This window comes from Pistacia vera, unplaced genomic scaffold (assembly GCF_008641045.1).
Source record: "Pistacia vera cultivar Batoury unplaced genomic scaffold, PisVer_v2 Contig425, whole genome shotgun sequence".
Classification (NCBI taxonomy): Eukaryota; Viridiplantae; Streptophyta; class Magnoliopsida; order Sapindales; family Anacardiaceae; genus Pistacia; species Pistacia vera.
The window spans coordinates 419,839-437,518 of record NW_022196252.1 but is presented as its reverse complement, the minus strand read 5'-3'; the positions used below and the strand labels follow the sequence as shown (position 1 = coordinate 437,518).

The 17,680-nt window shown below is 37.0% G+C and overlaps 1 protein-coding gene across 1 annotated transcript; it reads right to left on the bottom strand.

The window, feature by feature from the left end:
• Positions 1 to 4,649: 4,649 nt before the first annotated feature.
• LOC116143071 (glycine-rich protein 5-like) lies at positions 4,650 to 5,762 on the bottom strand. Its single transcript, XM_031428488.1, has 3 exons — positions 5,700 to 5,762; positions 4,821 to 5,129; positions 4,650 to 4,715 (listed from the first exon to the last, which is right to left on the bottom strand). The coding sequence occupies exons 1-3, from the start codon at positions 5,760 to 5,762 to the stop codon at positions 4,650 to 4,652; spliced, it is 438 nt and encodes a 145-aa protein (XP_031284348.1).
• Positions 5,763 to 17,680: the final 11,918 nt, after the last annotated feature.

The window sequence follows — 17,680 nt, the reverse complement described above, 5'->3', positions numbered from 1 at the left end:
AATTCAAATCAACCTNACTTTCGTCATCATATGTTAGTGAATTCCGTTTGAAGAAGGACAATGTGTTAATTTTGCATTCAATTGAAAAAGAATGCCGCTTTCCTCTCTTTTCTTCTTTCCTTTTATTTCTTCTAATTTTTCTTTACTCCTGTGCGCCTCCAAATTCATCTCCCACCACTGTGCCACCTTCACCACCCTCCACACCAGTCCACCACCATCTAACACCAATCCACCACCATCATCACAGCCATCTTCTCCACCTCCTACAACCTCCTCACCTTCTGAGCCCAATTCAAATCAACCTGACCCCACTACACCTTCTACTCCATCACCTCCTACACATGGTCGTCTCAAGAACATTTATGATCTTAGGCAAAAGTTATTTTGAGGCCCATTTAATAATACAAGCGTATATTAAAAAATTATTTCAATTTTATTTTTCTCGTCTTTTGAAATGCAAAATCACTAATTAATTTTTTATATTCAAGTTTAGAAACCAAATCTTTTTCAATCGATAATATAATCAAATTACCTAATCTTTCGTATGACATAGTTAAACGCAAATATGGTTTTGTTAACTTTGATTTTGAAAAACTTCTTTCTGCTGAAGCTATAGTAACTGGAATAGTTAATAGTATTCTATAAGTTATCCATGCATTTGGAAAAGAATTTACTTTTTTTATAAAATCTAGTATCTCAAGTGGTGTTTTAATTTCTACATTTATAATTTCTTTTAAAACATTTAGTTCTAAATATAAATCTAAACCATCAATATCAGAGAGTATGTCATGTTTTAAAAAGTTTTCAAGATTTAAACAATTTTTCTTGGAATTATCATCATCAAGCAATTTTAACTTTTCTATATTATAAAGGAAACCAAAATTATCATTATATATTTCAAATTGTTCAAACCTACTTTGAAGTGAGGAAATGGCATGATCAACTAAATATGTGAAATAATTTATTCTAAAAGATTCTTCAACAGACAATTTCATCTCTTCGTTTTCATTCTCATCAAATTGTTTTTTCCTCTTTATTCTACATTTTTCACGAAATTTTGTTTCTATATTCATTTGCTCTGCAATCTCTTTAGCAGAAATCATAAAAGATGTAAACTCAGTTTCTCTATATTTTTCAAAAAATGAAACAAGATCTTTCAACTAATTTATTGCAACAACAATGTCCATATTTTTATATTGTAAATATTTACTAACCTTATTAACAGCAAATAACATTTCATACCAAATAATCATGTCTAATAGAAATTCAAAATTTTCAATATCATATGTTACTAAAGAAATATCTTCACTTTTTGTTTTAGGATCTTCACTAGTTTCTGCTAATTGATATAAAACATCTCTTATTTATGGAACTTGAAATTTTATTGTTTTAACACTTTCAAAACGACTTTCCCAACGTGTTTGTGATAATGGCTTAAGTGTCAAATTAGAAACATGATCTTGCAAAATTTTTCATCGTTTTGTATAAGAAGAAAATAATGAGTATGTGTGTTGTGTCACTCCAAAAAATGCAATAGCATCAGCACATGAAGTAGCCATATCACAAAGAACTAAATTAAGACTGTGACAACCACATGGTGTATAAAATGCTTTAGACTTTATATCTAATAATCTTTTTTGCACACCTTGTTGTTTACCTTTCCTATTAGACCTATTATCATATCATTGTCTTCTCACATTATTTACATCAAGTTCAAGATTTTTTAGTATAATTGTGAGTACATTAAAAAGACCTTGACCAAAAGTATCATCCACTTTTATAAAATCTATAAAGTACTCTTCTATTTTTATAGGACTTATTGAAACATCTACACATTTTAATATAAGTGACATTTGTTCTTGATGACTTGTATCTGGGGTATGATTAAATATCACTGAAAAATATTTTGATTCCTTGATTTTTTTTAATAATGGTATTTCTTATTTCTAATGCTAAAATAGTTATCAACTCAATTTGTATATTATGACCAAGATAATGAGTATGAATTTCTCCATTTTGAATGCGTCTAAGGTGTTCTTGTATTATTGGATCAAACTCGGCAATCATTTCAATTAAATTCAAAAAATTTCTATTATTTTCTTGATAAATCTTCTCATTTGTACCACGAAATATCAAATTATTTTTTGAAAGATTTTTTTACAACCGCTATAATTCTTAATGGTACATTCTTCCAATGCTCTTTCTCTTTATTTATTTTCTCTTGTAAACATTTATCAATTGTTTTGTTTTTAAGCAATCTCATCTAAACATCAACCCAAATGTTCATATTTATGGCATGTTTATTGTTTGTTTCGTGACTTTTAAGCTTGGCACTAAGATTTTTCCAATCTCCACACCCTTCATTTACTAATTAAATTGTATTTGATTTTAAACTAAATAATTTACAACAAAAACAAAATACTTTATCTAATTCTTTTGAATATACTAGCCATTTTCTATCATGTTTTTCTCCATTTGGTAATTTTCGAATGTAATGAATTATAGAAAAGTGTCTAAAATTTTCATCTCTTGGAAAATCTAAAACATGTCTAATTGGACATTTCTCAACTAATAAATCACATAAGCTTGTGTCTAAATTATTCCAGTGTACCAGATCATAAATATCTTTAATAGTTGTTTCATCTTTATCATTAATATTTTCATTTTTGTCGAATGAAATTTCCTCTTCTAAATTTTCATGATATTCTTCACTATTTTTTTTATGAATGTGAATTGTTATCTTTAAAAATTTCTTCACAACTTTCAATTGATTTTTAATTTAAATCTTCGTTTGGTTTTTCTAGCATTTGGTGTTTTGCATTAATAACAAATCTATCAAGTGCACCTTTTTGGAATTGAATTAGTTCTTCTATTTTTTTTTTTTTTTTTCTTACGTTTTTCTAATCCAGATTCATACTTCCTAGTTGACATTTCTATTCAAAGAATAAATAATTTAGAGCTTTTACTATTATTTTGCTAAAATAAAAATATTTATAAAAATTAAGAAGGAACTTTAGCGCCTGATTTATGCTCCTAATTTTGCTTTATGCTGTGCTGAAACTGTAAAATCCTATATTATTACCTTGCATAAAAATAATAATGTAAATCACACATTCACTTGATCAAATATAAAATAAAATGAGTTGAAAATGCTAAAAGTAAAATGATTTAGAACCTGTAATATTACCCTGCATAAAAACAATAATATAAATTACACATTCACTTGATAAATTTTCGTCTATAGAGATGAGAAAACTGAGAGACAAGAGATGAGAAAGTTGAGACTTGAGAGTAAAATGAGTTGAGAATGCTAAGAGTAAAAAATGAGAACACTGAATTTTTTGAGTAAAATGATAGATAACCCGGTAAGTGAATTTATATAAGAGGTTGTCATTTGGATATGGGAGAGAGAGGAGATTGTGATTTGACATTTGAGATTGCAGCAAGCAAGGTGTCTCAACGGAAAAATTGAGTCAGCAATGTGTTTCAAGCTTACAGAGATAGGTTGCAAAAGGTAGGATTGATGGGAATTGGGAAATTATAAAGTAAACGACATATACCCACCCAAGGTAGGTTTATTGAAATCACAGTTGGTACCCCTGGTTTCCTAAATTGCAGATTCACACCCTTAATGGCTAAATTCCAAACCACCCTATTCCAATTTCCAAACCACCAGCTAGGCCCCTTCTTCTTTCCCAACACTAGCCGGCCAAACCACCACCAGTCCAACACAACCGAAACCCAAACACACCAAAAACAGTCAATCAACTCCATAAATCATCCCAAACAGACAACTCCGATCAACCAATTACTAGAGAGATAACCATTACCATAAAACACAGGACCAAAAATCATTAACAAACCCAATTGAAAAAAATTCGAAACTGGTTAGGAGAGTTGGACGACGAGCTAACGGGGTTAGGTAAGTGAGGGGTTTTGGAGAGAGGGCTGAGGAGAGGAAGATGGTGGTGTCAGGGAAGGTCAACAACGGTGGATACATGCCGCGAAGTGACTATCGTATGCAGTGGAGAATGAAGATGGGTTACAAAAATTAGCAAAAATCGGCCAAATTGCGGGTTACCAAGGCTAGGAAAACGTATGATTAATGATAAAGTGATGAATCTGATCGATTTTCATCAGATCGATTTTGGTGAGAAAATCAATCAGAATCATCACTTTAATGCTGGCGGCGGCACTATGGCAGTGTAGAGGGGTGGAGATGCAATGTTTTCATCATTTTAAGGATTGAATGGGGGTTTTGAAATTTTAGACATGTAAATGACCATTTTAGTTAATTTAGGGGTGTGAATGGAAAATATAAAACATGGGTTTTTTTTGTAAATATATGTAAAAAAAAATAAATTTAATGATTTGGCATTTTTGGCTTTTTTGGGCCCTTTGGACGGCTTGAATAAGAATTATAACTTTTTTAGGCCCATGGTATTCTGTAAATATTTTTAAAAAAAAAAACATAAACCCCTTTTTTTTTTTTTTTTTTTTTTTTTTTTTTTTTTTTTGTTGTGGCCCTACGCCTCACCTCCTACCCCTTGAGCTGACAATTGCTCCTGCACAACCACCAGTCTCACCACCACCTCCTCAAAATACATCTCCACACCCCCATTGACATCTACACCTTTTCCCCCTCCTCCTCAACAATCCATTTCACCTACATCATCACCACCATCTCCACCTATATCCTTGAGCCGGCCTTGCTCCTGCACAACCACCAGTCTCACCACCACCTCCTCAAAATACATCTCCACACCCCCATTGACATCTACACCTTTTCCCCCTCCTCCTCAACAATCCATTTCACCTACATCACCACCACCATCTCCACCTATATCTAATCCACCAACTAGTTCATCTCGACCACGACCACCACCACCAATGGCATCCAATCCACCAACGAGTTCATCGCCCCTACCACTGCTATTATCTAATCCACCAAGGAGTTCACCTTCACCACCACCAGTATTTACTCCACCAACGAATTCCCCTCCACCAACACTAGTGGCCAACCCACCAACAAGTCCTATTTCACCCTCAAATTCATCTCCATCACCACCATCTGATCCACCAAAAGCTTCACCTCCACCACAAACACCATCTACTCCACCAAATAGTTCCTACTTGATGATAAATATGCTTTACCCAAGTAGTTGACATTTCACAAAAAAATTCTTTTACCAGTACAAGAAACCTCCCTTCTCTTGAATTTATAAAAATATAAATAAAAACACCATCAAAACTCCAGATTTTAATAAAGATGGACACTAATACACAAGACTAGAAACAAATAATATAAATGTCCTAGTAATTGTTACTCTGCATAGTGTTTGTCTGCTACTACTCCCATAACAAGCTTCTTGATAGAGTGTCAATGGACGAGTTCAACGATTCCAACAAAAGAGAGGAGAAGGGAGAAGCGGCTAGCTAGATCTGCAAAAGATGAAAAAGGAGAAGCTGATGGCCAAAGAAATAAGAAAAAGAGAGGAGAAAGAAAGGAAGAGAAAAAGGAGAAGCGACTGGCCAGATCTGCAGAAGAGAACAAAAAAATTGAAGAGTAAGAGAAGAAGAAAGAAAAAAGAAGAGAGAAGGGGACGTAAAATTCTGCTGCTTTCTTTGGAGGCGGCACAGTAGAAAAAATTGAAGAAAAGAAAAAGAAATAAGAAAAGGGAGGAAAGTTGCAAAATTACCACACTATCCTTCTTCAAACGGAACTCCCTAACAAATGTTGACGGGAAGTAGTTGTTTGTCATTTTCAAACTTTTTGGGTACCAACTTGTCTTTACGGCAAACTACAGGTGGGTGCATATCGTTAGGCAAAATAATAATAGTGAACCAATGGGGCCAATATTTTACAGATAAAATAGAGTGAAAAAAAAAACGAAAAAGAAAAAGAAAAGGTACATGCACTTAATTTTTTCTTTAGTTCAAAAGCACCTACAATTTATGGTGGCACTCAGTTACGTTTTTAAAATTTTTTTTTTCAAAAATAAAATCGAAAATGAAAATAATAAGTTTAATTTTGTATTTCAAATTTCGAACTCATAGTTTAATTTTGTATTTCAAATTTCGAATATGAGTTCATTATCATTTTCTAAAAATAGCATTTGAAAATATAAAACAATGAAAATCTGATTGTTATTTAATGTTTTCTTATGATAACTATGAAATATCGTGGTATAATGAATAATAAAAACTTAGAAAACAACTTTTTTTTTTTTTTTTTTTTTTTTTTTTTNTCATAGTTTAATTTTGTATTTCAAATTTCGAATATGAGTTCATTATCATTTTCTAAAAATAGCATTTGAAAATATAAAACAATGAAAATCTGATTGTTATTTAATGTTTTCTTATGATAACTATGAAATACCGTGGTATAATGAATAATAAAAACTTAGACAAATTTTTTTTTTTTTTTTTATGTTTTGTGAGTTTTTAATTTTTTATATTTTCTGCTCTAGAAAACATAAATTATAAATGTATTTTATGAGATAAATATAGAATGAAACAAATGGAAACAAAAACGAAAAAGCCTTTCACCCAAATAATGAGTTAACGACGTGTTCCCACCCAAAAAATAGCTTATTGACAAATTCATACCCACCCACTTTTTAAATACCATTTCAGTACCCAAAAAATAATTTTGTTAGTAATTTTTCTTCTCAAGAAGGGCAAAATAGCCAAAAATCCATTATTAATGAGGGCATAATGGTCAACAATCATTGGTTGCCAGAGAAAAAGAACGACGCACGTTAGTAAGAAATGGCACATGTTAGCAGCGTCACAGTCGACGATTTTTGCCCTTTTTTGACCCATCCCGGCATTCAAAATCACTTCCAAGACCACCCACAAAATCCCCGTCACCTCCTCTATAAAGCCTAAGCCTCCATTTACTGTTATCACTCACCATTTCCCACTACCACCTCCATTCGCATAGCCAACTCTTCAAGCCGGATTTTCAGTCGATTTCTTTACCATAAATTCCCCTAGACACCACCATCACATTCCCCACAACCCACTCTACAAAACCCTTACTTCCATCACCGTCCCTTGCTCATTGATCGCCAAGCGTGCACCGCGTGACCTTTCGACTTTTAAGCCGATTTTTGATCGTTTTCGGTGCCAAAAATCATCCCTGCTACCACCAATCGATTCCCTGGATCTTCCTCTCCAAATGCCCCAACATCCTGGATCTCGTTTGCTCACCAATCGCTAGTGGCTGAAGCTCCCCCATCCTAGGGTTTTTTCGAGTTTTAATTGATTAATTGGGATTGATTCATTCGATTTTTGTGTTTGTTAGTTTGAAAGACAATTGATGAATGTTTATTTGCAATATTTTCTAGTCGCCGGCGCTCCCCAACGTCTGCGGCAATTGCCAGTAAGGGAAGAGGCTAAGAAGAGGGCTTTTTCGTAAATCACCATATTTCCCACCCAAATAAGAGGGAAACATATTATTTGGGTAGTGAGGGTTGTTTTAAAAGTTTAAGGGTCGAAAAGTGTCAATGAAACTTTTTTTTGGATGGAAACATGTCTTAACTCTCCAAATAATTTAAGCATAATACTATACATATAATAAATTCTCATATTACATTATGTGGCAAAAGCTGATTGAGTAATTTTAAATTGAAAATAATTTTTTACCAAATATTTTTTGCTATGTCATATACATAATTTAAACCCAAATTGGGCTTCTACAGTTTCTACATAAAATTATTGGCTGATGCCTTTTTCTTTATCCCGGCAATCGTCTTATAAGAACTTTAAATGGCATCCTGTGAAAGATTGGGCGAACGACATGCACACACCTATAGTTTGCCATAAAGACAATTGGTATCAAAAGGTTTGAAAATGACATAGTCTTTCCGTCAGGTTTGGTTAGAGACTTTTGCCAACAATGCTTAAAAAGACTGAAATACCCTTAAAAGTTTGATATTTTATTTTTTAATTAATCTATGGCAAGTCAACTTAGTCAATTACGTAAATACCTACATCATTGACATTAAATTACTAGTATGCCATCAAGTTGTTATGCTTAATAAAATGACCAATTCGTCCATGTGAGTTTGTAAAAGATACTGTTATTTGGGCTTTTTTAATTTTTAAATATCTTCAGTTTATGGATTTAAATCACTTATTTGAATTTAAGCAAATAAAATGTTGAATTATTATTTATATGAAATAATAAATTTATATATTAATTAATAGTTAATTAAAACCCCAAAATCTAAAAACTCCAGTCACCCCTGGTTCTTTCTCTAAATCGCCTCTTCTCAATCTCACCCACACCGCCAACCCTTTCTCCCTCCATCTTCCACATTCGTCAGCAAAATCACCAAAATTTACAAACATTTAATCACCAAAATCCATAACATCAACAAAACAAAAATCCACAACACCACCAAAATCATAAGAAATCTAAATGAACTAACTAAACAAATCGAAGGAGAATAATTTTGACGAAAAATGTACAACATAACAAATCAAAATACAGCAAAGATTGAAGCCACAGTGGTGGGTTAGGGAAGGGGAGAATGGAATGGTGGCTGTGGATTAGGGACGGAGAAAAGGGCGCAGCTGTTGGTTAGGGAGGGATAGAGGGTGAGGGGGTGGGAGAGAGGACCGACGATTGTGGAAAGATTGGAGGGAGAAAGGAGCAACGGTGTGGGTGAGATAGAGAAGGGGCGATGTAGAGAAAGACACTAGGGGTGACCAGGCGTGTTAAATTTGAGAAAATTTAGCTGCCCAGCCATCCCAAGTTTCGATTTAAGAAAATGGCCTTGAAACTGTTTTTCATTTTTTTTTAATTTAGAGAAGATGATGTGGCATAGTTAAGATTAATTAAACACGTAAAATGGGTTAAAATGAAAAGATTAAAACATATGTGGGCCGAATCAGAAATAATGAAAGTTTTTTAAAATTTGAAAGTTCTCAAAACAAGCCCCACTATTCACCTCGCTTAATCGAAATTCATTAGGGCAAAAAGCGATATCTTGAACCAAAGGCAGACGCGATTTTTTTCGATCGAACACCTACAAATTTGCACCCTAAATCAATTTCTTGAACCCTAAACAAAATACAGTTGCGATTTTCGGCGATATAGTCACAATTTTTGATTGATTTGCTGAACCCTAAAATCGATTTCCTTAACCCTAAACGGAATATGTGTGATCTCCAGTGATACAGTCCACATTTGTGATCGAAACTGCAAACTTTGACACCAAATTCAATCCAAAACCATGGCTGACACTCATAATGAGGAGGAAAACCCAACGCCACTTCGAATCCTAGATTCCGGTGGCGCAAGCAATTCAATAGCTGCTCCAGTGGATCATCCGATCAGTGAAGGTGGTCCACACACAGAGGAGATGCCGGCGGCACAAGAACAGAGGGAAGAATCTGCAAACGGTTCTAAAGACGAGAAGTCAGGCGAGAATTCAGGCCATGATGAGGATTCCGGAGAGAATTCAAGCCAGGAGGAGCCAGGAGGAGGATTCTGGCGAGAATTCAGGCCAGGAGGAGTTGTCTAAGGATTCAGGCGATGAGGAGGAGGAGGCCGACGAAGAAAGGGTATGTTGTTTGGGAATATTGCTTGTACTATCGCTTAAGCGATCATTTGTATCACTTAAGCGATTAATCTGTTTTACGCATGATTGCCTAAGCGATATGAGTGTTTACTCTTGGTCACTTAAGCGATTTCAGATTGCTTAAGCAATCTTGTCGAGGCAGAATCACAGATATAATAAGCGATCTTTTGTATCGCTGAAGAGATTCTTAGTTTACTCTTGGTCTCAGATTGCTTAAGCAATCTTGCACGAGGTAGAGTCAAGATCTCTTAAGCGAACCGAAATCGCTTAAGCGACTACAGTGGTAATTTTTTGCTACTGATATTTTGTTTATTAGTTGTTTTGGTTTATTTTTGTTGCTGACATTTTGTTTATATCGATTGTGCAGATTGTGCAGACCATAAACTATAGAGACTACGAGTTGGAGCCTATAAGTGAGAAGGTACCCTACTTCCCTGCAAGGGTGACAGTGAAAGAGATTTTAGTCATACTTGTTTTGGTCAGTTTTTAAGAATTGGAACAAATTGGAAAAAGGCATTTTGGGAGCAGGGAGTGCATTACATGTTGCTGTACTTAGTAAAATGCAACAAAAAAAATGAAATGTGGTTCATGGTGGATGGAAAGCCACTACGGTTTGGGATGATGGAGTATGCCTTGGTGACAGGCTTAGGATGCGGGGAAGTACCAAATAAGGCGAAGGCAGACGCAATAAGGATGAGTTCGGGAGCCATAAGGTTTCGTAAAAAGGTTTTGTAGGGGGCAAAGTCTATTATAGGACACGTTTTAAAGGAGAAGCTAGAAACAGTTCGGTTTAATGATGGAGAGAAGATAAAAGTGTGCTTGCTATTGTTTTTACATTCTATCTTATTGGTTGGTGACTCAACAAAAAGATGTTGAGAAAGATTGGTTGTTGTTTGCAAGCGACTTGGAGTTCTTTTAATCTTATCCGTGGGGAGGATATCATTTAAGCAAACCATCAAGAGCTGAAAAAACCAGACATGGCGTTAAAGCATACTGAATGGGGCGGGAAGGCTAAACCAAGCACGTATAATTGTTTGGCTTCCCCTGGGCAATGCAAGTAATATTAATAGCTCTCTGTTATATTTTTTATAATATATGTGTTTGAATTATGATATAGATTGTTTTTTACAATGTAGGCTTGGATGTACGAGGCCATCCTGTCTCGCTAAGGCAGGGGGGAGGAGCAACAGTTTGGATGTGCAACAGCATTTCCTAGGATGTTGCGGTGGCACGTCGGGAAGTGTAACCATTCAATTACACAAATAGAGATTGAGATCAAGCGACTAGATAAGATTAAAGGATTAAGCTTTTGAATATGCAGTGCTTTTTGATTTTGCTTCAATCTAATTGATTTTGTCTTATTGCAATGAGTCGTCCGTCCCTTTCTCACTGCTAATGGGGATGAAGTGAAGAGGATATGTCAAATCTTTCAAAGCAATGGAGGAGTAAGGGATGAACAGATAGATCGCCTGATGTAGGACCTAAAGGGTCACGCATGTGAGCGCAGTTGTAGGGCCATTTCTTGACAACGTTGTTGATGGGAGGATTATAAAGCTCCAATAGGCGGGAGGCCGAGGAGAGGAGGAGAAGAGGAGGAAGGGTTCGTATGCCTCAGCAAACTGGTACAACAAGTACCGCTTTGTCGAGACATCGACGTCAGGAGAAAGAGGTGTTGACTCATAAATGGCCTGTTTGAGAGTTTTACAACAGCCGTTATGCAAGGTTTGACAAGAAGAAGAGTGCATGAAAAGGGTGGAGGAGGAAAGTGGATAAGTGGGAGAGAAAGTTGGTACAGAGGAGAAGGAAGTTGGTACAATGGAGGAGGAAGTTGGTGGAGAAATAAAGGCGGTTGAAGTGCAAACTGGTTTGAAAAGAGAAGCCGAAAGAGCAAGTATGTGAAATCGCTTACATGGTTGACACAGGTAAAGAAGAAGAAAATTAAGAAAAAATGGAGGAAGAACCAGAAATAGAGGAGGTTGGTGGAGGAAGTAGGGCGGGTGATAATGAGGAGGGCGGGGTGGGAGGGGCGAAGGAAGTGGGATGGAAAATGAGGAAGGGGAGGAAGTAGGCAAGGGAAATTGGACTCAAATGTCGATTTGTATAGGCCATAGAGGAAAAGAAAAAACTCTTCTATGCCTATTACAATGGATCAGGAAGTAATGGTCATAGAAAGTGTACGACAGGGGATTATCCTGGAATGGTTTGAGAAGTTGTTGACGATGGACACGGGGCTTGAGGACTCGGTGAGTTATTTTCGCTTAATTTCCTTATTTTTGCCTAGTTTTTCCATACTTATCTTGTTGTTTTATTTGATGCAGCACATCGATGAGATATTGGCACTGATGAGGCTACGACAGACTACTAATGGTGATCTGTTGTATCGATGTGCTATCACTGATGTGGCGTTTGGCCAAACACTTGTTTCGACATATCGCACTTTAATTAAAATGTTGGTGCTAGTGGTGCAGCAAAAGGACCGAAGCGAAAAGATTGGCCCTAGTATAGTTGGACTAATCCCTGATGATTTCATTTTGATGACAGACTTATGCAGTATATGGGGGGATCGGCTAGAATGGCCCCGATTGGGCCTTTGTTAAAAAAGTGTACGCATCATCCTTATCCAACAGATGCACTGGATAGCAGTCGTTGCGCATCTAGAAGAGGGGTTGCTGAAGATCCTTGATGCAACCCCACTATTTGTCGAGACAAGCAGTTCGAGGTCGAGTTGGAGCCACTGTCCAGGTGGCTGCTGGCTGGGCATGACAGCCGGATGTTGGGCACTTGGATGATCAAGTACTAATCGAAAAGTGGCCAATAAGCGCTTTTACCGGCCCAATAAATGAGTCAAGGTAAATTTGTATAAAACTAACTTACATAATACAATTGTTCTATAAGTTTATTCTATGCTAATGTCTTCTTTCTATTGTAGTGCTGAATGTGGGGCATATGCCCTGAAATTATTGAGGTCAACATGACCAACACCTCGATGGACGGGTTGAATAACGAAACAATGAGAGACTGTCGGAAGGGTTGGGCTATCGACTGCTTCCATGGGCAGATGGATCCGTTGAGTGAGCAAAACCCAATAAAAAGGTATGAAAGTTGGACTTTGAATTTTGTAGTTTATGGGATGTTGATGTGATAATGGGTTATGGTGCTGATGCTGTAGGTGTTATGTTATATGGAGCTACCGAAAGACATGGACTGAGTGAACTTCTGACCTACCCATTTGGTAACTTTTTTTTTTTTTTACAAAAGCTACGTGTTGCAAGTGTGTGTAGGATAATTTTGCAAGCTCCTGGCAAATAATGGAGGAAACTTCTCAAAGGCTGGTGGGCAAGAGGAGGCATCTCAATAAAGGCTGCTGGGAAGGCATGGTACCAAAGGTTAGCTTGTCCATATTTCGATATTTGCCACATCCCATGCCTATTTTTTATTTTGTGTTTCGAAAACGGTTACATTGATGTCTCTTATATTTGACTTGTGATGAATTAGATTGATATTAATTACTTAATTTTGCGATACAAATTCTTTTCGATTTGGGGGGGAATGGGTGATGTACAAATGTTTCCCAAATGACCAGACTTTTCCAGATATGATCGCTTAAGCGACTAAGGTCTATTTCGAAGCATCGCTTAAGCGATACATACCCATCTGGTAGATGCTCATTCTACCTTGACAAGATCACTTAAGCGATTCACTTAAGCGACAGAGTCGTTTAGGAAGAATCGCTAAGCGATACATAAGATCGCTTAAGCGATCATAGATCTGGGCAGATATTCATTTTGTCTCGGGCAAGATCGTTAAGTGACCAAGAGTCTTTTAAAAAATGCTTAAGCAACCAAGAGTCTTTTAAAAAAACGCTTAAGCGATACAAATGGATCGCTAAGCGTCATAGATCTGGGAGATAAATTCTGCCTTGGCCAAGATCGCTTAAGCGATCATAGATCTGGGGATTCATTTGCCTTGGCCAAGATCACTTAAGCGATCTCAAATCGCTTAGAGATCAAGAGTATTTTATGAAAATCGTAAGCGATACAATGGATGCTTCAGTGATTTCGATCTGGGCATCTACCGCGAGCTAGATCGCTAGCGATTACGATCGCTAAGCGACCAGGAGTAAAAGCAAAGAATCTTTTAAGCGATACAGACGGATCTCTTAACCGACTGTGTAAATACAGAGGATCGTTAAGTGATTCTATGTATTCAGATATATTTATTGTATTTCAAAGCATCGGTTTAGCGATTAACGCTATGCTAAACATATAGGGTTACGATTCGTTCAGTGACTATGACCGTATTATATTTTATTAAACATATAGTCTTTTATATTAGTATGAAACATATAAGGTGTAGAATGTTTACGTCTATGCTAAACATATTGGGTTTACGATTCATTCAGTTGACATGACCGTTATTATATTTATATTAAAAATATAGTTCTTTTATATCAATATGAAACATATAAGGTGTGAATGTTTACGTCTATGCTAACATATAGGGTTTACGATTCGTTCAGTGGACTATGACTGTTATTATTTTACATAAACATATAGTTCTTTTATGTATGTATAAAACATGTAAGGGTAGAATGTTTAGTCCTGCTAAACATATAGGGACTATGACTGTTATTATTTATAAACATATAGTTTTTTACGTCAGTATGAAACATATAAGTGTAGAATGTATGTCTATGCTAACATATGGGGTTTACGATTCGTTCAGTGTACCATGACCGTATTATATTTCAAAGTTAACCATGGAATCTTAGTGAACATATGTTCTTCTTCTTTGTTCAGAACATAAAGGGTGCGTTTGGTTGAATATTCCTATAAATATTACAAATCCTACTCCCATAATATTTCTTTGTTTAATTATTTAGGAAATATTAGTATTTTTTTAATAAATTTTAGACCCATTAACTGAATTAATTTCATTAATACCGCCTGAAAAAGTTTAAAAAGTAACAAAAACACCCCCACCCACCCAACTTTCCAGATTTTGGCACCACCGACGGCTACAAACGACCAAAAATGGCTTGTAATTCACAGATGTGACATTTTTCGGCCAGATCCACTGTGGATCTGGCCGGAAAAGGCCACATTTGGCCGTCATCGACTTTCAAAGAAATGGCCGACGTTGACGGTTAACGACAGCCAAATCTTGGGCATCATTGACCAAAAACGACGGCCAGATTTCAAATTTTCTGTCCGTCGACGGCCAGATTTCAACTTTTCTGTCCGTCGACGGCCAGATCTGACTGTGATCTGGCCTTTTTCGGCCACATCCGTGGTTGATCTGGTCGGAAAAAGCCATATCGATGCCCTATCAGCTTGATCCGACCTCCATGCATCTTAAAGGCCTTTCTCAGTAGGATTCGGGCGGTGGTGGCCAAAATATGGGAAGTTGGGTAGGTGGGGGTGTATTTGTTAAATTTTAAAATTTTTCGTTGTCGATTAAGCGATCGTACTAAAAGGAACTTCGTTTACACAAGGTCGCTTAAGCGATCGTAGATATCGCTTAAGCAATTCCTTTCTTTTTCACTTGGTCGATTAAGTGATCGTCTTTTTATTGTAAGAGCCCCCTCATCTTGGATCATGGGCTATCCCAGTCTTGGCCTACTGTGGCCTCATGGGCTTTCCACATGCGCCCCATCATCTTGGGCCTCACTCAGCTAGCCTGATGGTACTCATCTCTCTTGTCACAAGTACTTAGCCTGCAGGTCTTGTGTTTGAGAGATGGGGAAGGCGAAAGAAACCCACTTGCAGGGGTGGGGATATCCAAGTGAGTGAGGCCCAAGATGATGGGGTGCATCTGGAAAGCCCATGAGGCCGTAGTAGGCCAAGACTAGGATAGCCCATGGTCCAAGATGACGGGGTCCTCACAATAAAAAGGCATGGGCTATCCCAGTCTTGGCCTACTACGGCCTCATGGGCTTTCCACATGCGCCCCATCATCTTGGGCCTCACTCACTTGGATATCCCCACCCCTGCAAGTGGGTTTCTTTCGCCTTCCCCATCTCTCGAACACAAAACCTGCAGGCTAAGTACTTGGGACAAGAGAGGTGAGTACCATCAGGCTATCGCTTAAGCGATCCCGTTTGAAAAACCCTTTGTCGCTTAAGCGATATACTTAGTCACTTAAGCGATCATAGGCAATATATACTTTTCTAGCTTTTCTCCTAAATTTTGACAAACTAAAATTACCAACACGTACTAATTCCATACTTTCTCCTCAATTTGACAACCTAATTCCAAACTAAAATCACCAACAAATATTTAGGCCATGTAACAAGAAATATAAAGAATGATTTATTAAAGGTAACAATAAAATTTATAACATCAATAATTGAAAACAATAACTCATCAACGGTTGGCCTTCGCAACTTCCTGAATTTTATCCTTCTTTGAACCTAATTTTCTGGATCTGCATGTGATTACTTCTGGAAATTGCTTCTCTTGTGGCCAGGTTGCTTGCAAATTGAGCACTTATTCATCTTCCGAGGAACCTCAGAGGCTGATGGAATATGCTTAACTCTTTTTCTCCCCTTTACTATCTTCTTGAATGGCAGATGGATGATAATGTCAGCCAACTCTGGCGGCACTATCCACTGCTCTTCTAGAGGCACTGGATATATTGTTTCTGAATAAGCTAGCATGTAGTGATCTGTCATATAGAGAGGGGAGCAAAGTTCCATATAAATTCTTGAACCAAAATCCGGCTTCCGTTCGTGTTTCAGTGCTACTAGTGCATGAGGACAAGGTAAACGTTGAATGTCAAGCACTTAACAGCTGCAAGTTTCACTAACAAGGTTAACTAGGGCATCCGGACCATAGCCGCACACAGTGAACTCTTGAGCATTAAGAGGATAGGCAAATAGTGCGTTTGACAGTTCCATATGTTCTCGCAATAATTTTTCAGCTGACGGAACAAGGGTTGTAGTAAAATTATCTAACTTCGTACGACGCTCATGGAACCACCGTGACAATGTCCTCTGGATTGCATCAAAAAGTGCAACTGTTGGAAACTCTCTTTCTATTAACAACTTCGAATTTATGGACTCCTCTATATTCGTGGTCATGACATCAAACCTTATTCTAAGAAAGTAAGCTCTACTCCATCGCTCGAAACCAGCATCATGCTCAAGATACTTAGCAACTCTATCATCCTTGATTCGGATTTGCTAGAAGTGCTCCTTGAACTCATCAACCTGATAAGCTTTTGGTGCCATGTAGTATGTCTGAAAGAGGCCAGCACACTTAAAATTTTGTTTTATGTTCTCACCAAGGTGCCTCATACAGAATCCATGATGTGCTTAACGGTAAATAGTGGCAATCCCCTTCTTTATAGAGTTGTGCCTATCGGATATTATGCACAACTCGTCACTATCAGGCACTATAGTACATAATTGACAAAAAAACCAAGTCCACGACTCGTCATTCTCAGAGTCAACCACACACCATGTAACAGGATATGTGTGATTCTCGCTATCTTGTGCAGTGGCCACCAACAATGTACCTCCATACTTTCCTGTCAGAAAGCAACCATCAACAACCAACACCTTTCTCATGTTTACAAAACCCCTTATAGCAAAACCGTAAGCAACAAAAAAATATTTAAACATCATATTCCTGTCCCACTTCAAAACCGTATTGCTACCTTGGTTTGTCAACTCAAGCATATAACGGTACGCTTCTAATACTGCATACCCGTGCTCCAATGTGCCCCTCACAAAATCTTGTGCATGTTGTCTCCCTTTCCAGCATTTCCAATAACCAACAGCACATCCCAACTCTATGCGCACAAGTCTCTGAATGTCTTTAGGAGATGGACCTTTCCCTTCAACGAACCAACTTTTGACAAATTGTCCAATAACATCAACGGACGCTTGTCGATGCTCACCTAAAATATGTCCCAAACCACAAGTGTGCTCTCGGGTATATGTGCTAAGAATAAATTTTTCCGACTCCGCCAACCTTCTATAATAAACCCGCCACTTGCACTTTTGTTCACGACATGCAACCGTCACAGCCAATGAATTTGACTTTTTGGTGATGAACTCAAAATTACCTCTTTGGTGATGAACT

Excerpts from the sequence above, each read along its gene's own strand:
- LOC116143071 (XM_031428488.1), bottom strand. The coding sequence starts at position 5,762 with ATGACAAACAACTACTTCCCGTCAACATTTGTTAGGGAGTTCCGTTTG. Across the intron at positions 5,130-5,699 it reads GTTTGAAGAAGGATAGTGTG|GAACTATTTGGTGGAGTAGA; the intron begins GTAATTTTGCAA and ends ATCATCAAGTAG. Across the intron at positions 4,716-4,820 it reads GTGGAGATGGTGGTGGTGAT|GAGCAAGGCCGGCTCAAGGA; the intron begins GTAGGTGAAATG and ends GTGGTTGTGCAG.